General features: G+C 40.3%; 1 protein-coding gene across 6 annotated transcripts in view; it reads right to left on the bottom strand.

Moving 5' to 3' along the window:
• Positions 1-23,517, bottom strand: part of shank2b (SH3 and multiple ankyrin repeat domains 2b) — a 170,223-nt gene that overhangs the window by 32,261 nt on the left and 114,445 nt on the right. For all 6 annotated transcript variants that reach the window (XM_027135613.2, XM_047802388.1, XM_047802389.1 and 3 more), the window contains 2 exons: positions 8,973-9,054; positions 1,144-1,226 (listed from right to left, as the gene is read on the bottom strand). In XM_027135613.2, the coding sequence (XP_026991414.2) occupies positions 1,144-1,226; positions 8,973-9,054 (165 nt within the window). The remainder of the gene's footprint in view (positions 1-1,143; positions 1,227-8,972; positions 9,055-23,517) is intronic.

Below are 23,517 nucleotides of genomic sequence, written 5' to 3'. Positions count from 1 at the left end.
GAAGGGATAAGAGCCTTGATCAAGGGCTCAACATCGTTCTTTGTCTGCCACTGGATAGCTATTATACCCGTGCCATCAACATCTTAGTGTCACCCTATGATGTGATATCAGCGTGACAGATAACTGCTACCTTCTCACGGGACTAACAGAAATACAGTATTAACCACCAAAGTATTAACCAAGAACTAACTAAGATTAACTAAGATTAACTAAGATCTAATTTAATTGGCAAAAAGACATTAGAGAAGGTTATGTACTGCATATATATTAACAACTAAAGGTGTAAAGATGTTCTTTTCTTTCGACCAAACATCTAACACAATTGATTTGTCTACACAGGAAAGTTAAAGTTATTTTATATTATCTTTTGGATGTACTTTGTGACATGACTAGAGTCTATAGCATATGCTGATGCCATTACTATAGATGCCATACGTCTTTTTTTGCGGGTGAAGTTAAACAGGTAAAGGTGTAAAGGTGTTCTTTTCTTTCGATCAAACATCTAACAGAATTGATTCTTCTACACAGGATAGTTAGTTATTTTATAATATCTTTTGGATGTACTTTGTGACGTGACTAAAGTCCATAGCAGATGCTAATGCCATTACTATAGATGCCATATGTCAGTTTATTACGCTGCAGTTAAACAGGTAAAGGTGTAAAGATGTTCTTTTGACCATTTGTAGGTGTTTAAAACATCTAACAGAATTGATTCTTCTACACAGGTTAGTTAAAGTTATTTTATATTATCTTTTGGATGTACTTTGTGATGTGACTAAAGTCCATAGTAGATGCTAATGCCATTACTATAGATGCCATATGTCAGTTTATTACGCTGCAGTTAAACAGGTAAAGGTGTAAAGATGTTCTTTTGACCATTTGTAGGTGTTTAAAACATCTAACAGAATTGATTCTTCTACACGGGTTAGTTAAAGTTATTTTATATTATCTTTTGGATGTACTTTGTGACGTGACTATACTCTATAGCATATGCTATTGCCATTACTGTAGATGTCAGTTTTTTGCGCGTGAAGTTAACGTCAACTTTTCACAGCGTCAACTCTTACCGTTACCTCAATATAAGACACCAGGGGGTGGGGGGGTTTAAACATGGAGGATGCTCTTTTTTTCTTTCCCCCTTACCTTTTGCCCCTCTCAGCACGAAGCCAAAGCCCTCGTTATCCTTCTTCTGCAGGACTACTGTCTTCTCGTCGATGACGCAGTCACTGTGGAGAAATTTGCGCGCGCAGCGACCGTTAGTGCACGCGGCCGTCATCCTCACCAAGGCAACCGAGTAGTGCGGCTTCATCATGCCGGAGCTCCTCATCGTCACTGAAGTTAAAGATTCGGCTCAGACTACAGGGTTTTTTTTTTCTTTTTTAATCGAGAACGATTGAAAATACGAGCCGGTTTCCGTCGCGCGTCGCTGACTACCATCTCACACTCACCGACATGGTTGAAGCGGGAAAAAAAAAAAAAAAACTAAAAAAAAAAAACGGGTCCGCGCGCGCGAGACGATCACAACTCGAGGCTCCAGCTTTGATTTCGACTATAAAAAACTACCAGTTTTCCTGTTCCCACCCGCATCATGGCGACTGAGATCAAAATGTGTCAAACACGGTGTAAAAATCAGCCAATAAAAAAAATCCCTGTAGTCTGACGCCCAGCTTTAACGGCTGTTATTAACGGTACAGAGGCTCGCGAGCCGGGTTTAAGGCAGGAGTGGGCGGGGCTGATGGAGCGCGAGACATACAACCGCCTTGGTAGAGGATGAGGAACCGTGGCATGTAGAGGGTAAAAAAAGATGAGAGGGAAATAAAAATGTTGTAGAGAGAAGGGATAAGGGAAAAGAGAGAGAGAGGGAAAAAACAGCTGGGGAGGTGTGAAGAAAAAACTGCATTTTAAAAAAATTACAGAGAGATAAATTTCACATTGCATTCAGATCAAGACACTTGAGATGTTCCAGGAGGTTCGAAGAGTTTCAGTGACCACAATAACAATTAAATAATCAATCGTTTAAACATTTTAAGCTTTGTGCTGTTCCCCCGTTTGACTCTTTTCGAATCGAGCACATAGCCGAGCGATTAAAAGTTCATGCCGGACGACAACGGAGCTCTGTACGGGCTGGGATTCGAACAATCAGCCTTCTGATCACTAGAACAGAAGCTCTAGAATCTACTGAACCACCAGTGACCTTCATATCCTTAACCAGTGACGTGTAGCATGAGATGGGAAAACGCCAAGCGTACCTTGGATACCTCACACGGAGAACTTTTCTATAAGAATACATTTCTGTATGGAAGGAGTCTCCAGTGTCAGTGCTTTGTGATTGTCAAGAGGAAAGAAGCGTTTATTGTCACTTCAACCATATTAAGCTAACGCAGTACGTAGTGGACTGTGACAACGTTACTCTGTGAATATGACGCTACGTAAAACAATACGTGGCATCATACGTACATAAAGTAAGTCGTCCAAGCCGCATAAAGTGCGTCGTGTGCAACGTAGACAACATACAGTGCAAACGGACAATACAAAATACACAAAATACAAAATAGCACCGACCAGTGTGTGTTCTGTGTATACAGTGTGTATCCTGTATATTATACTGTGTATTCTGTATAATCATACAAACCATTGTGCAAAACTATAGGCATCTGAACGAAGAAGGTTCGAGTAAACATATATACACTTGTGTAATAGCAGCAGTTTGATTTGAGGTATTGAAATGTGGTGTGCAAAACAACAACTGAGTAAATGTGCGGACAGCATGTGATGTGCAAAGATAGCAGTGCAAAAACCATCATGTAAACAGTTTGATATAAACAGATGGATGGTGCAGTCAGAGCTAAAGCTGGCTAAAGTTTTTCCACCACAGGAACGTTCTCTGAACAGATGATGATCTCAGTAACAAGCTACACAATTTTTCACATTATTAATAGCTTTAAGAGTAAAGAAAAGACAGTTTATAGCTGCTATAACATAAGTAATGTTCTATGTTGAGTTTATTTCTACACAATTATATTGTTGTTGATTTTCCTCTAAACTCCTGTGTTTATTCCTCACATGTGACATTACGGTCGAAATACGCTAGTCGATGTTCTACGTTGCTGAGATATAATATGTACCAAAAGTGACCCTCAGAAGTCTGTTTTGCATAAATTCTTGCAATTTCCACAAATAAACGAGCTCAAATTGCTTCGGCCGTGCGAAAGTCGTTCATACACAGATAAAAGACTGACCGCATGTTAATCAAAGCTTTTCTGATGTTTCTGGCAAGCTGTACGCTGAAATGAGTTTTTATAGAAATGCGGGAAGAATCAGCTGACTCCGGCAGAATGATGCACGGTTACCATAGCTACAAGATCCGCTTGGGTGCAGGGTGTGTTTCTGTGCGTTTTTTTCCTGGCATGGTTGTAGAACTTTGCAAGGATCAAATGTCCCTGTGGTGTTAGAAATACAAGATGATTTTTGAACTATATGGTCATTTGGCTAGTACTATACTTTTCTCTAGACATAGAGTCATTTACGTCCACTTAAGCCGATGGAAGTAGCGCACGAATGAATGATTGTAACACTATCACCATGGATTTTCACCAAAGAAATGTTCGCTTACAAAACTTTACTTAAAGTCCAAATAAATACATAAAGATTATGATTATAGTGACAAATTTCTCACTCCATGGAAGGTTTTAGAATCGAGTCTAATAGTATGCACCATCAAGTCTAGAAAAATCCCGTAATTCTCCACCAGACAAATATGAAGGAACACGTTCAAGCATCAGAAGTTGTTCTGTGTTCAGGATAAGGTTTAAAACAAAACTACACACAGACACAATCTTTCCTAAATGGATCGATTTATCAAACATGACTCTAGTTCTGTTCAGCCACCAAAATAAAAACAACTGCTACTAGTTTAGATCTATTCTTACAGTAGGTTGTGTAGGAAAACTAGCCAGCCAAAGCGAATAAGCAAAACGTCGTCATACAGTATGATGTTGCGTCTCCGTAACACAACCATGTCTGGAAATACTGCTCAGTACAAATCCTTTTTAATGGCTGCATCTACAAATAACTAATAGCCAAAATAGCAATAACCAAAGACCAATAACATCTTCATACTCTATCACAAAACTCAGGACTTCTCTTAGTTCCCGGAATATCAAAGTCTACTAAAGCTGGTAGAGTGTTTTCGTATTTACAGTAGCTCCTAAACCTTGGAATATCCTTCCTGACAGTGTCCGCGGCTCAGACACTCTTTTCCAGTTTAAATGTAGATTAAAAAGTATCTCTTTATGTAGTCAAGCGTACACATAATACTTTACATAATCTTTTGCTCTAGTATATGCGCATTATCATCTAGTGCTTGCTAATGTTAAGAACAGCAGCTACGCTAATGTCTTTCCGCTCGCTTGCTTCTCTTTTTCAACCCATCCCGAGGCATCCAGAGATTGTACCGGCTCCAGTTGGACTCTGCTTCATGAAGTATTCGGACATGCTACACGCTAACTCCATGTGGTCTCTGAGGACAAACGACCTCCTCATCAATACACAATTGTCAGACCGTATATTTTTAATCACACCCTCCAGTGTCACCCAAATGAGGATAAGGTTCCCTTTTGTGTCTGTTTCCTCTCAAGTTTTCTTCCTCTTCCATCTTAGGGGTTTTTTCCTCACCACAGTCTGATACTAATCTTGAATGTTTGTATTATATTAATCTTTGTATAATAATTCATATAAAACTTGTTATATGATGTTCTGTAAACCTGCTTTGAGACAATGTCCGTTGTTAAAAGCGCTACACGAATAAATTGAAATTGAATTGAATATTTATGTTTTCATAACATAACATATCATATTATTATTATGTTTTCTCATCCATTTCAACATATCCAGCAAATGCACCGAACCAGAATCTCCTAGTTTGCACGAACGGCCGTGAAATCCGTCATGGCATCAATAGGTGGTATGGTGATCAAAAAAATCTGGTATCATCATTCTTTACCACGATCTATTTTTTGCTTGTAATAGAAGATAATTCCTACTGCCTAAATTACTGATGGAGATATAAGAATGAATTGTTAGTCATCGCTTTCATTCACCATAATCATAACCAACACCAACAAGGGGAATATCTTCATCACGCTAGTACAGTTCCAGAAACTTGTAGAATCGGTGCCAAGGAACAATAATACTGTTTTGGAGGACTGTGGTGGCCCAATATGTTACCAACACACTATATGCTAGGGTTTTCCTTTAAATGTTCAGTGATTTGATGATTACAGTCATATATACAGTAATATTTGACAAGGCCAACAATCCTGGCTGAACAATACTACTAATAAATATGAATACTACCCATAATAAATACCCTTAAACTGGTCAAGGACGATGATTGTTTCCCAACGTGATTGATGGGCAGTCGTGGCCTAATGGTTAGAGAGTCTGACTTGTAACCTGAAGGTTGTGGGATTGAGTCTCGGGCCGGCCACGACTGAGGTGCCCTTGAGCAAGACACCAAACCCCCCCCAACTGCTCCCCGGGCACCACAGCATAAATGGCTGCCCACTGCTCCGGGTGTGTGTTCACGGTGTGTGTGTGTTCACTGCTGTGTGTGTGTGTGTGTGTTCACTGCTGTGTGTGTGCACTTTGGATGCGTTAAATGCAGAGAACGAATTCTGAGTATGGGTCACCGTACTTAGCCGTATGTCACGTCACGAAAAAAAAAAATATTAATAAAAAAAGGTGAAGACGAAAACCATCAGTGCACACAATCCCATAATTCTCTTCACCAGACCACAAGAAGTCCATGAAACTTCCTAGTATTGTGAAATGAATCAGTTTTTCTCAGTAGTATTTCTGTTGTAAGAAGTCTACCATAAACTGAATCATCATCATCATCATCATCATCATCACGGCTCGATTGCTTTCTAGGATGCCCTGCATACATTTGAAACTTGCATATTGTTTATTATAGACATCAATAAATATTTATTAAACATAATTTTTTTCTAAACTTCCTGCCTCACGTTCTGTAAAGCCTACAGGAAGTAGATGGCGATGCATCACCATGGATTCTTCCTGCGTGTCTCCATGACAACATGCTCAGAGCAAGGGGTGTGTGTGTGTGTGTGTGTGTGTGTGTGTGTGTGTGTGTGTGTGTGTGTGTGTGTGTGTGTGTGTGTGTGTGTTTGTGTGCTGAGTAGGAGTTCAGCTTGTCGCTTATGGATTTTTTTCCTCCTTTAAAGTGGCCTACACCAAAAACAGACAAGATCAGTAGCATAACAATTTTCTTCAAACGTCTTCTAGCGTGCACAGATCCTGCTAAACTTTGCTGATTTGCAGTGTGATGATGCAGTAATTCTGTTTACTTCCATCTTCTGAAAGGTGAACAAACCTCTGGGTGAAACAATAGATTCTACTCACTAATCCATCTGACAAATGGTACGGAAATAAATCACGGTACGAAACGTCTTCACATTTCTATCACACAGTAACTGCAACATCTCTCCAATCCTAACATGCAACAATCACGTGCATGCTTTAGAACTAACGTACAATTTCAAACCCAGACGCTTCCTAATTATCCGGACGTGACCTTCGATTAAATCGCAGCCGCAGATTATTAGACGCCATCGTCGTGTCGGTGTTGAGGCACGCTGACCCGCGGCTCGAGAATTCGGGCCGCTTACATAAGCAGCCATCTGACAATGAGCGCTTTCACACCCTCTGCAAAGCTTCTCGGGAAAAGAAATCACACGTGAACACTTGTGTTGTAATTTCCATGTAGTGGAACAGAACAAAGACCGAGGTTTGGGAAACATGATATTATGAAAGATATGAAGACGATCGACGTCGTTTGATCGATTAGACGGATGAGAATACTTGGAAGCGGATAAAAAGAATTGTATCGTGCTCTTTGTGCAGACGGATGCGAGATGATTTTTGTTTACAGAATTAATATCCATGAAACCTCAGTCGTCTGGTCATTCTGACTAGACATAATGACCAAATGACTGCGATTGTGTCTAAAGTCATCCATGAAGTGAAATGAAAATCGTTTAAGTATAATTTGAAATGGGGTTGTGTTATAAATACAACAGTACCGTTCAATGCTCGATTCTGATTCGTCACAAGGTTTTGATTTATTTAATACAGCAGCTCTGATGAATCACAGGATTATATTAATATTATCTTTTCTATAGCGGCTCATTTTCTGCTTATCGGTCACCGGTTACTGAAGAGGAATCCAGCAGACCAGCACGAGATGACGATATGATGCAACCAAACCTGATACTGTTACATGATTGGCTGTTAGCGTGTCACTCCCTACGTTGCTAGGTTACCAGAGAGCGAGTGCCTTTGTTAATGCAACCAGACTTGCTTCGCAACCTCTGTTTTCTTCCGACAAAGAATAAAAAATCTCGAATGTTTTATCGAACACATTTTTTATTGATATCGATCACGTGTCTATCGCGATACATATCGTTGTCGTTTTATCACCCAGCCCTAATAGTAATGAAAGGAAAAACCTACAGTACTGTGGGCGCTTCACATTAAACACGTCTGAAATCAATACGCTTGATTCTGATTGGCTGACAGACATTTTAGGGTGTGCGATTATTTTCAATCAGCTAAGGATCAGCTATAGCGCTATTACTTTGTCAATGACAATTTTTGGGTTGACCTAAGAGTAGCACAATTGATAATGAATTGCTAATTGAATTATAACTAAAGAATAACAAGAAGGCAAAAGGCTAATTATCCATGCATTAATCCATCCATCCATCCATCCATCCATCCATCCATCCATCCATCCATCCATCTTCTGTACGGCTTATACTACATAGGATCATGAGGAACCTGGAGTCTGGATCTGGACATCCTGAACTGAACAGGATGCAAATCACACACTCACACACAACAGACAATTTAGAGACGTCAGTCATTCTAGGGGAGGAGGAGACTGGAGACCAGAGAACCTGAAGGAAACCCCCAAAGCATGAGGAGAACATGCAAACTCATGCACACCATTGGAGGCATGAATCGAACCCCCGAACCCCGGATGTGCGTGGCAACTGTCCTAAGACATTTTATTTATATTTATTATCATTCATAATGCTTGTCATGTTCTTGTCGCATTAACGATTCATTTTCTGCATCAACTGAATGCATTCAAATCTGGAATTTGGAATAAACTTGGACTTTTGTTTACTGAATTATTCTTGATGTTATTGTAGGACATTCAAGTAACATAACCACATGTGACATGTGACATAAGAGAAATTAATGCAGCAGTAAATGCACAGCAATGTTCTGATCAATTATCCTGATGCCTGTGAGCTACTTTAGCACGGTTCGGAAAGGCCGGTCGGCTAATGAGACGACATTTAACGAGCTCCGGACCGTGAATAATCGCTTCCTGACCCTATCTTTGCTCAGCTTTATGAGAAGCCTTTCGGTGTTAATTACTCGTAACATGACAAACGAATAGCTGCTGCAAACATACATTCCGTATCCGAAGAGGAACGTCTAAAGGTTTCGGGTTAAACAGTTTCAAAGCATTTTTTTAAAAATGAGGTCAAAGGTTAAGGAATGAAGAGTATACTAGAAACTGAGGGTTAAGTCCTAAGAGAATTAAAAAAAATTATAATCACTGTGATATAATAAATCATTTATAGATCGACAAAGAACGGAACGTCAGGGCAGAAGGTTTGTAACACTTGAGAGTTAGAATTATGAGTAAATTCTAAGTGTCACAATCTGGAAGAGAAAAATCCCCAACTATAAACATCCAGCAAGTCAGGAGGAACAGCACACCTTGACACGACTAAAGAACTCTTAAACCTTTTAGGATTTCGAACTAAGGAGCACGCAGTACTTCAGAATTAGACTTGGAGGATTAGAAGCTCTTAGAGATACACAGGAAGATAAAAAAAACATTCAGGTGGATTAGAAAAAAGCTTTCATCTCACCTGGAAGCTTCAAAGCTGTCATACGATCCCACGGTGTAGTGTCGAAAAAGCTTCCTCCTCTCCGATCGGTCCGCTCGGGCATCTGCACGGACAACACACATGCTTCACTTTACTTAGATGAAACCCAACTGCATAATCATCCAAAATCAGCTGATACTTTGTCTGAATTCGAGTATTCTTCTTGAGAATCTGATGCTCCGTTACAGTTAGGCGTCATGATCGATTCATTTTCTACCGCTTATCCAAACTTCTCGGGTCTCGGGGAGCCTGTACCTATCTCAGGCGTCATCGGGCATCAAGGCAGGATACACCCTGGACGGAGTGCCAACCCATCACAGGGCACACACACACTCTCATTCACTCACACACTCACACACTCCGGACAATTTTCCAGAGATGCCAATCAACCTACCATGCATGTATTTGGACCGGGGGAGGAAACCGGAGTACCCGTAGGAAACCCCCGAGGCACGGGGAGAACATGCAAACTCCACACACACAAGGCGTAGGCGGGAATCGAACCCCCAACCCTGGAGGTGTGAGGCAAACGTGCTAACCACTAAGCCACCGTGCTCCTGTCATGATCGATCATTACCTTAAATTATTACAGCATCACAAAAAAATCTGACCTCAAAAACAACACTTCGAAATATTCGCTTCCATGATTACATGTTCCAACAAAAATGTATGTTGTCTGTTAGTTTATGCGCCTGTAAACTCCGTAACAAGTTCACTTCTGATTGCTCACTTCTCAATTCTGATTGGTTGATTCCGAGAGATTTATATTAAACTGCAACGTGATCGTTTCTATAGTAACTTATACAGGGACTTCTACAGTATGTCAGATGTTCCATATATACAGGTTTGTGTAGAATTATTGAAATGATTTAAAGACCCTTAAGGAAGTGCTAACTTTATTAGTTCTGCAGTTTCTTGTTAACATGATAAGTTACATGACCATGTAGGACTTTTGTACAACTTTTTTTTATATCTGCTTATAGCATACACACTATATATTATATAGCCAAAAGTTTACATTCATATAGTCTTTTTTAATTCTTATTCTAGATTTTAATTCGGATATAAATTTCTATACAATTGTATTATATTATCTTATATTATCTTATCTGATTGTATTATATTACGCTGTCACTTTAACTCTGCCACTTTATACACTCTATACACACCATACTGCACATGGACACTTTAAGGACAATCATTAAAAAAAAAACCATACACATTTATGTACTGTACTGTGCAAAAGTTTTAAGCAGGTGTGAAAAAATGCTGTAAACAAAGAATGCTTTCAGAAATATAAATAATGAGTGTTTATTTCTGTCAATGTACAAAATGCAAAGTGAGCAAACAAAAGAAAAATCGAAATCAAATCAATATATTCGGTGTTACTACCTTTTGCCTTCAAACCAGCATGAAGCGATGGCACGGCCCCCACGGAGCCCTGATCTCAACATCATCCAGTGTGTCTGGGATTACACGAAGAGACAGAAGGATGTGAGAAAGCCGACATCCACAGAAGATCTGTGGTTAGTTCTCCAAGATGTTTGGAACGACCTACCGGCCGAGTTCCTTCAAAAACCGTGTGCGAGTGTAACTAGAAGAATTGCTGTTGTTTTGAAGGAAAAGGGCGGTCACACCAAATATTGATTTGATTACGATTTCTCTTTTGTTCGTTCACTGCATTTTGTTCATTTATGAAAATAAATGTTTAACACTTCCATTTTTGAAAGCATTCTTTGTTTACAGCATTTTTTCACACCTGCTTAAAACTTTTGCACAGTACTCTATATGTGGGATGTGGTAGCCTAGTGTTGGGCTACAGCTCTTAAGGTTGTTAGTTCGATTCCTACGTCCACCAAGCTGCCACTGCTGGGCCCCTGAGCAAGGCCCTTAACCCTTAATGCTTAGTTGTATTTAAAAAAAAAAAAAAACGAGTTAAAATGTAAGTCGCTCTGTACAAGGGCATCTGATAAACGTATATACATTATTTTTCCACATATATTTTCATATTATTATTTAATTTTTATATAGTTTATACTTTTTTTTATCTCCTTTTGGTTTTGGTTTATTTTTTTTATCCTAAATCGCATTCCTTTTTATGCTTATAGATGTAAAAAGCATTTCGCTGCATGTCGTACCCTGTAGGTATGTGTATGTGACCAATAAAATTTGATTTGATTTGATTTTTATCTGAACATTACAGTACAGACCAAAAGTTTGGACACACCTTCCAAAAGTTTGGACACACCACCTTTTCAACAGGACAATGACCCCAAACACACCTCCAGGCTGTGTAAGGGCTATTTGACCATGAAGGAGAGTGATGGGGTGCTGCACCAGATGACCTGGCCTCCACAGTCACCGGACCTGAACCCGATCCAGATGGTTTGGGGTGAGCTGGACCGCAGAGTGAAGGCAAAAGGGCCAACAAGTGCTAAGCATCTCTGGGAACTCCTTCAAGACTGTCGGAAGACCATTTCAGGTGACGACCTCTTGAAGCTCATCAAGAGAATGCCAAGAGTGTGCAAAGCAGTAACCAAAGCAAAAGGTGGCTACTTTGAAGAACCTAGAATATGACATATTTTCAGTCGTTTCACACTTTTTTGTTATGTACGTATATAATTCCACACGTGTTAATTCATAGTTTTGATGCCTTCAGTGTGAATCTACAATTTTCATAATTTTTGAATGAGAAGGCGTGTCCAAACTTTTGGTCTTTGGTCTGTACTGTACCTGTATTATAATCTACTTCAGGGATGAACGGCCTCATGTGGGGGTGATGGTCAAGTGTCTACAGCCGTTTTTAGCCATAATGTGTTAAAAGGAATGACTTTTATTTATTTTTGGAAGATCCACAACATTTAACGTTTATGAAATGTGTCATTTTCTGATGAATAGAAAAAAAATCATAGTGTTGCCGACTTTCTGTGGTATAAAAGGATTATTATTATTATTATTATTATTATTATTATTATTATTATTATTATTATTATTATTCGTCTTCTTCTTCTTCTTCTTCTTCTTCTTCTTATTATTATTATTATTATAGGAAAATAGCTCTACATCAAAATAACTCTACTGTCAGGCTGCATCTTCCCACCCTGTCATTCATTATTCTGTTACAACAGCATGGCCGAGAGTTTTATCGCACGCATACCACTTTACCCTCATCATCATTATTTAAAAAACGATAATGTACCGCTCTGATATGAGCTGAACACCGGTGGAAAGGAAAGAAAGACCAACATGGATTAAACCGCACGCAATGCGGCCTTCCGTGATGGCATGATGCAGCATCAAAGGGCACAGGGGAGGAAAAATTGCCTTCTGCTCACAAATTGGTGTCCATATGTGACCATATGCCATGGTGTCCCAGCAGTCATTTCTACTGAAAATGAAGTGATCAAAATCATGGAAAAACCACAATACATGGTCTTATGGTCAGGAACCAAATCAATTGAGAATAACCTCTTTCTTGGAAATTGGAACCTCTTCAGCAGGAAGAAAAAAATAAATAAATCACCACTTCGTTTCGACGGACATGTCGTATCGACCCGACACGACCACAAGCGAGGTTTTTAAGGGGGAAAAGCTGGAGAGGAGCCAGAGAGCAGCAGCTTTACGGAGGGAAATGTATTGACCCTGTGTTAGAGAAGCACAGATGATGCAGTGGAGGTGGAGTTAATGAAACAGGGACTAGAATAAAAAGCTGACCCTGTCTGCAGGTAAACTGAACAGGTCTCGTGGGAGCGCTCGTGTTTAGTGGTAAGCGTCTGATGTAGGCGCCGGTTTCGGTATTTACGGACGTGAAATCATAGAGCGTTTTCTTCATGACTATCGACCAGCTGTTCTTTATCAGCGCTGTAGAGATCTCGTGAGAATTCGTACAACACACGAATACACATCACGGTCCGAAGCCAAGCCGAGGGAATAGAAAAGTAAATGTCGAAAGCACTTGATGTAGATACACACTTTACATATAATCATCCTCTCCTCTCTGCACTCCTTCGTCTCGTCTCTTCCACAGACGAAGACGGTTCCGTTTTCTAGCCTTTCGTTCCGTCTTGGCAGGTGGAGGCTCCAAACTGCACCGTTTGCATTGTTCATGTTGATCCATGCGGATCATATCAGTCGTCAGGAGCATGCGTGGGCTTCGACACCACCCCCCCCCCTCCCCCACACCCCCTCTAACAATCCTACTCACTGCTTATCTCATAAAGTCGCACTCTCTCTGGCACTTTGTTGTGTGGAAAACGTTACGGCATGTGCACGATGTCGAAGGCCAGCTGTCTCACGTTGGCCTACGTCAAGGCGTGACGACTGTTGGCCTTCTACTGACGTTCGTTGTCGGCGTATTTGTGCATTTTCTACACAGGAGAAAAAGTGACATATCGACATAGCTATAACATTTACTTTACATTTTAAATGCTGCTTTATATATTACTCTTTATTATACATAATTCTTGCCACCGTTTTATGATGTAGATAAAACGATCTTATCGATAAATATGTATACTCGATGTGTATCTGTACCCTGTAACATTTACATTACATCGGGTACATGCGAGAGAGATGTACGAAAGTGTAAAACACGGAAAATAAACCTCTGAGGTAGAGATACAGTACCGTCAGCCCTGACAGTTCCTTAACCTCAGTTACATACAGTACCTTAACCAAAGTACATACAGTACAGACCAAAAGTTTGGACACACCTTCTCATTCAAAGAGTTTTCTTTATTTTCATGACTAGGAAAATTGTAGATTCACACTGAAGGCATCAAAACTATGAATTAAAACGTGTGGAATTATATACGTACATAACAAAAAAGTGTGAAACAACTGAAAATATGTCATATTCTAGGTTCTTCAAAGTAGCCACCTTTTGCTTTGATTACTGCTTTGCACACTCTTGGCATTCTCTTGATGAGCTTCAAGAGGTCGTCACCTGAAATGGTCTTCCAACAGTCTTGAAGGAGTTCCCAGAGATGCTTAGCACTTGTTGGCCCTTTTGCCTTCACTCTGCGGTCCAGCTCACCCCAAACCTTCTCGATTGGGTTCAGGTCCGGTGACTGTGGAGGCCAGGTCATCTGGTGCAGCACCCCATCACTCTCCTTCATGGTCAAATAGCCCTTACACAGCCCGGAGGTGTGTTTGGGGTCATTGTCCTGTTGAAAAGGTGGTGTGTCCAAACTTTTGGAAGGTGTGTCCAAACTTTTGGTCTGTACTGTATATAGTTCACAATGTGTATGTATTTACCCCCCTATGAGCAAGTCTGAGGTGACTCAGGCAGCAGTGGCAAGGAAAAACTCCTTTGAATTGGTGAAGGAAGAAACCTTGACAGGAACCTCATATGGGTGACACTGGAGGGTGTGATTATAAATAGACAAATCTATCTATTCTTTTCGAAAATACTGTATTTGTTGTTGATTGCATCCCTAATGTACAGACAGATACTTGTATGGTAGTTCCCTCAAAGTACATTTAAAGTCATGTGTTCTTTTTAAAGGTACACCTGGTTTGAAGAAACCTAGCCAAACCTAGCCAAACGTTTGAAGACACCTGATCATTACAGTACATCAATATCAATAGGTGCTTGTTGAACGTCTTATTCCAGATTATAATAAGCTCCACTCTTCTGTGAAGGCTTTCCACTATGACATTTGTGTGTAGCTGTGTGGATTTCTGATCATTCGGTTCAGCCACAAGACCATTAGTGAGGTCAGGGACAGATGTTGGGACGTTCAGGGCGGTCTGGGGTTCAAGCAGTGTTCCAGTTCTTCACAAAATTTGCTCACTGGGGTCGAATCAAGGTCAGAGCTCACCATACAACACACCACACCAACACACCCTATCTTCACGGAGCTCGCTGGGGACATTATGATCGCCGGAACAGGTTCGCCTCTTAGCTCCGGCAAAGTGGTCTCTTAATACTACAGCAGTCAAAGACTAGAGTGTTAAGAAAAGCTCACTACCACCACAGCAACTGAGATAGAATTTATAAATATACTTCTAAATTTATAGCAGCTGTAATTATGAATGTAGATAAGCCTGACTTTGCCCTCACTCTATTCCTAGTAGGTTTCATTAAAGCATTTCCACACACTGTAGCCTATAAATAATAAATTCTGTATAATTAAAACGATTTGTTTATATGTAGTCTACATCGTTATTTATAACTGTTGTCATGGTTACTTTCTAATATTATATAATTCTATAAAACATTATATAACCCATTATATAATATGAGAAGTGATACAAACGGTCATTAAACTAAATCTTCAATACAGGTATCTTTATATAGTAAAATTACCACCACTTTTCAGTCAGTGTATATGGTGTATATACAGTACGTTGGTGTATATATTCTGATTCAGCAGTCACGGGTTCTGCTTTTAATGAAACACCTTGTCATTTTTTGGCTACGGTTCTTCTACTAAAGCTCTTGAGCACAGATTCACACTTACACAGAGTTTCACACTCACACACAGTATATCTCTGTTTAAGTACTGTGTGCAAAAAACTCCCACAAAACCGGTAAAAGTACAAATTGTAATGAAGGTACATGAGGGTTTTTTATACACATATACAAATATACATATTTTAGTGCTTAATGCAGCAGAATGACAAAGATACATGACCCAGATTACAGAAAGTATCATATATACTGCATAAAGAAGAAACTCCATATTTCCTCCAATTTCTGCTCTTAAACACAAGCTAAATTTGAAATGCTTTCATCTGAAATCATCTTAAATAAAATAGACATCAAAGTTCAGAAGTATAAAGCTGACAGACGGAGAAAGATCTTATACCAGAACAATATTTTCATTATTAACTAATGTCAGGGTTGGGGGTTCGATTCCCGCCTCCGCCTTGTGTGTGTGGAGTTTGCATGTTCTCCCCGTGCCTCGGGGGTTTCCTCCGGGTACTTTGGTTTCCTCCCCGGTCCAAAGACATGCATGGTAGGTTGATTGGCACTCCGTCCAGGGTGTATCCTGGCTTGATGCCCGATGACGCCTGAGATAGGCACAGGCTCCCCGTGACCCGAGAATAGATCGGATAATCGGTAGAAAATGAATGAATGAATGAATGAATGAACTAATGTCACATATTTCAGGTGTATAGCGTTTATAAATAAATTTACTATTATGGCATTTAGCAGACACCCTTATCCAGAGTGACTTAAGGGCCTTGCTCAAGGGCCCAGCAGTGACTGCTTGGTACTGGGGTACGAACCCATGACCTTCCGATCAGTAGTCCAACACCTTACCCACTGAGCTACCACATCCCACATTATATTATAAATTATAAATTCGGATTGTGGAACATCTCCATGAGGTTAGTTCCGGTTACTTCTCCATTACAACAGCTAGTACGTTATTACAGTGTACAACTTTCTCTTGTAGTAAGAAGAAAGAACAAAAACCCCACAGATTTCTATCGAGCGACTTTAAAAGTCGACACACTCCATCGTCAGACTTGACAAAAGTTTGACTCTTTCGATTAACGATTCGTTAACTTCTGCTTATTAAAAAGTTCAGCATATCAAAAATTGTACATTTTCCTTGCGTATATAGCGGCACGTTTAAATCTGTTTTTCGTTAGATTACGTGAGGATTGCAGCCATACAATTCCATGTGAATCAGCGGTTACCATAGAAACGATGCCGTTAGAACGAACACATGAAGATCGATCTGTGCGGCTAGAAATTCTTTCGGGGCTGCTGTTATAGAAAACGTCTGACCAATCAGATTTGAGTATTCAACAGCACTGTGTTAAAAATGGTTTTAAAACATCTCACCGTCAAGCCGGTGACAATTCATGTAACTTAGCAACAGAACCTTGAAGAGAGTCACTCGGTTACTATGAGCATGTCAGTACCAGACATGCAACATAGATATGCAACAAATGGGATTGGAGCGTCCGTATTATTAAGGATTTAAAATGGAATTAGGATTTACATTTCCGGCATGTAGCGGACATCCTTAACCAGAGTGACTTACATTTTATTTCAATATGTACAACTGAGGAATTGAGTGTTAAGAGCCTTGGGACCCAACAGCTCGGTGGACCTGGGATTTGATCTCATAACCATCTGATCAGTAGTCCAACACAGTAGTCCAACCACAAGGCTACCACATCACCACATTTCCATTTGGACATAATTAAAACGTATTTACAGAATTAATTGTACAGTTTTATAAAGCTAGGCTAGTAATCATATTACGATAATCTTCTAAAGCACTCGCATGTGTTAATACACTGTGCTATAAACACGACAAATTTGGTTATAAGTGTCTGAAAATGCAAATGCAATATTAATCTTTGTAGCTTTTCATACGACTTGAGTTGAGAATTGTGACCCATTTGCAAGCACGTGACCATGATGGGCAGTCATGATGTTTTAAACTTTCATGTAACTCTTGGCGAGTGACTAGAATGATAGTGTTCCAGCGATAACATCGGTTAACATTTTTACTACACGCCATACAGTAGGTGTTTCTTAGGACTCCTTGCCTTATGGTTAATGTCCTTCAAAATGCATTTTTATGGCCCGAAAATGTTTTGCAGTGCTTTTATCTACATTTTAAATTGTTCATGACAATAGTGCATGTACTGAATACAGTGATATACTCCAAAGCCAAGAGACTGAAAGATGTAAGGAGCTGAACAAGACTTCAAGCTTAAACACCCTGAGCAAGTACGTGCAAATATGTAACACTATAACCAACATAAACCGACATCAGAAATGCTTTTAACACAACAGCAAACGCCAACATTTTTAAAAAAGCTCCACAGTTTAATATACAAGTACACATTTGGCAACAAAAAGTTCCAATAAAGATCAACCGTACCTCCAAAATGAACCTTCTTCCTGATTCTGGGAATCTCATCCATCTGGCCTCCTGATGCCTTCAAATCTCAAAGCCAATCAGAGCAAATGCTTGATCCCCCAAACCATAAAAAAAGGGGAGCAAGCACTCTCTGTCTCCCTCTACCTTCCTCTATCTGTCTCTCTGTCTCTCCCGGTCTCTCCCTCCAGCCGTGCACTAGCTCCACATAGCCCCCAAACTTTTTCACCCCTCAAACCTCATCATAGAGGTAGAGAACAGTTGCACCGAGAAAGCTCTAATGCAATCTCTGGATCTCTCTGCTGTAAAAGAACGACTATGCGTGTGTGTGAGAGAGTGAGAGAAAGAGAGAAAGAGAAAGAGAGAGAGAGAGAGAGAGAGCGAGGGAAAAAAAAATGATACAAAAACGGAAAAAAAAATCTTGCTAAGGCCCACTCCTTAGCAACAGGCTTGTACAGTGTAGAGCATGTTTCCATGGAAATGTATCAATCAGGAATGTGCATGAGTGTTGCACATTCGCAAAGGTTCAAGAGACGTCAACACTCTCGGCACTCGCATCTAAAACCCAGCAGCGTCATGAGCAACGCTAACGCTTGGAAAGTGCAGACGCTTATCCACATCAGCTGTCCAATCCTGCACTTTGATGCAGTGGATGGACAGAATGACCTTAATTCTTATCACTCCTAGTGTTCAGAGATTTAATGCAATTACTGTACAAATATAGAAATGAGGAATAGAGATATGCGGGATGAGGATATTTAATAAAAAAATACACAATATAACAAGCGTAATGAATAAATACACTGAGACCAAGGCTTTTCAGAATAAGCCTTTTTTCTCAATCGTCAGCACACATTTTACATATAATATAATCAGAAGGGAAACGGCAGCAAGGCAGGCTAAATGCAGCCGCTTTTAAAAAGCTCTGCTGCCAGCAGTTTTGTCACAGTGGAGCGCCTCTAAACTGGAAATCACCTGACAATCAGCTTCACTGTGCAGTCTCCTTCATTTCTTTGCATAAGTGTTCCACACATTGCATAAACACATTAGACAGCGAAGCAACCAATAGGCCAAAGGTAACTCTCGGCAGGATGCTGCCGTCGCCATGCTTCTCTTGCAAATACGTAAAACTATAACTAAGTGATGTGACATACGGCTAAGTATGGTGAACCATACTCAGAATTTGTTCTCTGCATTTGACCCATCCAAAGTGCACACACAGCAATGAACACACACACACCCGGGGCAGTGGGCAGCCATTTATGCTGCGGCACCCAGGGAGCAGTTGGGGGTTTAGTGCCTTGCTCAAGGGCACCTCAGTCGTGGCCGGCCGGAGACTCGAACCCACAACCTTAGGATTACGAGTCAGACTCTCTAACTATTAGGCCACACGACTTAACCAACCAACATAAACCAACATCAGAAATGCTTTTACCACAACAGCAAACACCAACATTTTTAATATAGGCCACAAAAATGCTCCACAGTTTAATATACAAATACACAAAAATTCCAATGAAGATCAACCGTACCTACAAAATGAACCTTCTTCCAGATTCTGGGAATCTCATCCATCTGGCCTCCTGATGCCTTCAAATCTCAAAGCCAATCAGAGCAAATGCTTGATTCCCCCAAACCATAAAAAAAGGGGAGCATGCACTCTCTGTCTCCCTCTACCTTCCTCTATCGGTGTTCCACACATTAGACAGAGAAGCAACCCATAAGCCATGGGTAACTCTTGGCAGGATGCTGCCATCACCATGCTTCACCTTCACTGTGGTGATGATGGTCTTTTCAGTTTTTATTGAGTCTCCGAATTTCTCTTTGATAAATACAAACAGCATTCCATGTGTCCGGATAATGGTTGTCTTACAGTACGAACCGTTTCTTCCACCAGAGCCGTGGAACCTTTGAGTTGTGGATCTTTGTCTGGATTAGAGTTGCACCAACACTCATTGGTCATTTCATACAAAAGAATGTCGCATTTCTCTGCAAATTGTCGACTGTAACTCGCCTGTTGATATGTACAGCCTGTCATTACCCCCGTTCCTATCCGTCAGTCCGTAGACCATTCTCAGCATAGAACTTCCTCTAAATATACCGTAGCATTTCTTTTCCAATATAACACCATTCACACATCTTCACGCTTGCGTCCTTCCCTTGTGCAACTCGGAGTTCACAGGTTTGCTGACTCGTGTTTACACACGATCAGAAGTCACGCAGTTTCCCCAAACCTCTAAATCTCTCAGTCGTTAACAATGGTAACAGCATGCGTAGACCTACTGTAAGCTCCTTGGTGACTCTTCTTGGGTGACTCTTAATGCAGTGCCATTTTGTCAGGTGATATGTAGAAGAAATATTGAATTTAATGTCAGTTCACAATATCAAAAAGAGACGCACGAATCACTAAATAAAGAAAGTAGGTCAAACCCTAAATTAGTCAAAAGTGATAAACAGAAATAAGTGCCATATGGGTGGAAATACTTTGCAAAGAAATACATTTTCTAGCACGTACACAAATTGTCCATGCCGAGCAGACTCGGTGTGAACATCTCGAGCGGATCTTAGAATCAAACCTTGGACCCTGGATCAAACCTTGGCACTTTTGTATGAGCTTTTATATTGCTGCTGGACAAATGATACATTCCACTACATAATAGAGAATATAGATGAGATGTGAGTGTAATAAGCTCTCTAGACACACATTAGTCACATCCATTGACATCAGCTTCTTACTACATACACACACACACAAAAAAAAACAGCTTGTACAACTGGACTTAAGCGTAAGCATTTCATTATTTAGTATTTGTTTGTTATTTGTTGGCCAGACTCTGACGTTGCATGTGCAAGAAGAACAGAACACTGACCCTCCTACGTTCCAAGATGACAACTGTGGGGTGCACCATGCCAAACCTAAGCCTGGTGGAACATGGGGACACTTTGAGTGGCATGCAAATTCACAGGATCTTAATCCCATCGAACAGCATGTGAAACATGAAAATAAGACCTAGCCATTGGCAGATTGAGCTGACTTTTAACAGGAACTCAAAACCGTACTGGTGGGATCCTTACCTGAGGGGATCGACACTGTTAATAAAGCAAGGAAAGGCATAATCGATAAATACAGATATGTTGGTTATTCAGAGGTCAGTTGCCAATGAAGCAATAAAGTGCTCTGTTTATTGGTCAATTTATATTTCTATTCTCACCTAAGATCACAAACCGTGAGTAGTGCATGCAAGTACATGACATTCCATCTGGTTCCTCTGCAGACTTGTTGATCTTACTCTCCAATACAGGGTGAGGTGCAAGCAATCTGGGAGTGACCCTGAGAAATGCAGATGCTCCTCTGAGCCTTTTACACCATCTTTGAACTGCTATTGTGTAGGTCAGCTTTGGGCTCGGCTCTTCGTCAGTGAACATTTAAAGTCTTCAGCGGCAAGGAATTAGTGTTATGTCTGTAAAGAACTCAGAAATGACCCTGATCTATTAGTTCCTGAGGATGGGTTCCTTTTTAAGCCTGGTTCCCCTCAAGGAAGTCGTGGCCTAACCCTAAGTCTGACTCGTAACCCTAAGGTTGTGGGTTCGAGTCTCGGGCTGGCCACGACTGAGGTGCCCTTGAGCAAGGCACCGAACCCCCCCAACTGCTCCCTGGGCACCGAATCATAAATGGCTGCCCACTGCTCCCGGTGTGTGTTCACGGTGTGTGTGTGTGTGTGATCACTGCTGTATGTGTGCACTTTGGATTGGTTAAATGCAGAGAACAAATTCTGAGTATGGATCACCGTACTTAGCCGTACAGTGTGTCACATCACTTCAAGGTTCCTTTCTTATATCATCTCAGGGAGTTTTTCCTTGCCACCGTCGCCTCAGGCTTGGTCAATTTAAACTTTACAATTTTTGTTCTTTTTCTATGCTTTTGTGAAGCTGCTTTAAATTTTGAAATTAAATGGAAAATATGGTTTTGATGAAATCTTATAATGAATGCTCTCCGGCCAGCTTCCGGTAGAGCTGTATTAGCTACGTCCGATTTGACATCCGACACGGGCCAGACACTGGCTATAAAGATTATATCTCACAGCTGGCTTAATAACATCTGGGAAAGAGGAGCTGGAGGATTAGAAAAGTCTAGACTGCTGGGACAGGTTGCCACTGTGACCCCTGCTTCAGCTCATATTCTGTATTTGAATATATTCTTAGCGCTATTAAAATGTATAGCAGATGCCTTTATCCAGAGCGACTTTTATCTTTTTAACTTTTATCTCATTTTATTTTTATACAATTTTTTTTTTTAATTCAAATTTTTATTTTATTTTTAACTACTCAACGGCCCAGCAGCGAAAGCCCTGGGATTCAAACTCACAACCTTTCAATCAGTCCACTAAACTACAATTAACTTCAATTAACCACTAAATCTCATTCCACACAAAGTGACCCAAAACCTTCATTCAGAAATTCAAAATAATCAACCACACATCTGTGATACTGGGCTACCATTAAAAAAAACCACCAAAAGCCCACCACACTCTTCATTGCAGAACAACATGAGTGGATAGTGGAGCTGAATCAGGCCACAACACACTGCCTGATCAGCCAATGAGTCACGAAGCGAAAGCCTCTCGGCCAATCACAGCTGCTATTTGCCACCGATCCCGATCTGTAAACTGCAAGCTGTTATTGTTATGAGAAGCACTTCTAAAACACTACAGTATGTTATGTGCACACATCTATCGCACACTGAAACACTGTACAAGAGGGGGTTTGAAGTACTGCGGGACAAAGAGACTTCAAAACAAAAAAGTATGACAAATCAACTGCAAATTTGTTCGTTATTATACAACATAGTTATCTAATATTAAGGAAGAAAGCAAACACATGTTTCCTGATACACAAGAAAGTAAACCGCTATATTTTAAAGCAAAAATGATATTTACACAACAATCAGCAATGTCATGTTTAGTGTCTGAACTTAGCTCATAGCTAGCAATTTAGCATTGTGAATACTTCATAAGTCGGCATAAGGGACGGCATAAGACGGCATAAGGGACTAAATCATCACACATCTTTTAAGACTTGATGATTTGATGAGTCAAATCTTAGGATTTTTAACCCCAGACCCTGAAGCTGTGTGTCATTAACTTTACCGCAATGTCATGTAGGTAAATTAAATAAAGAAGCGTACAGATATGTGACATAGTACGGTGTCTGGCAACCATCGGCTACATAAACAACACCTTCCTGGTGAACACAGTTCTTCCAAGAGATTTTTGATGATGGTGGTTAATGATCACGATTCATCCTTATCGAACCGTTCCGTGAACCGTTGTGCCACGTGAATGGGGCGGAGCCATCCTGAAGGAGACCACGCCCACTAGCATTTCATCATAAGAACTTTCAGTTGGTTTGCAGGGGCCCTTGAGGGGACAAGTGGTGCCAAACCATGCCAGTAATATAAATAAATGCTCCAATGCATAAAAGAGCCACCATTTATTTTCTTTCTTTCTTTCTTTCTTTCTTTCTTTCTTTCTTTCTTTCTTTCTTTCTTTCTTTCTTTCTTTCTTTTTTGCTTTTACCTATTTGGAAGCCCAGACCCTGTGTTATTATTTTTTTTTCGTTCTCTATGTAGGATTATTTACTGTATATATAATATCAATTACTTTACAGAACTGTAA

This window comes from Tachysurus fulvidraco, chromosome 17, assembly GCF_022655615.1.
Source record: "Tachysurus fulvidraco isolate hzauxx_2018 chromosome 17, HZAU_PFXX_2.0, whole genome shotgun sequence".
Lineage (NCBI taxonomy): Eukaryota > Metazoa > Chordata > Actinopteri > Siluriformes > Bagridae > Tachysurus > Tachysurus fulvidraco.
This window is presented reverse-complemented; position numbering and strand designations above follow the sequence as displayed.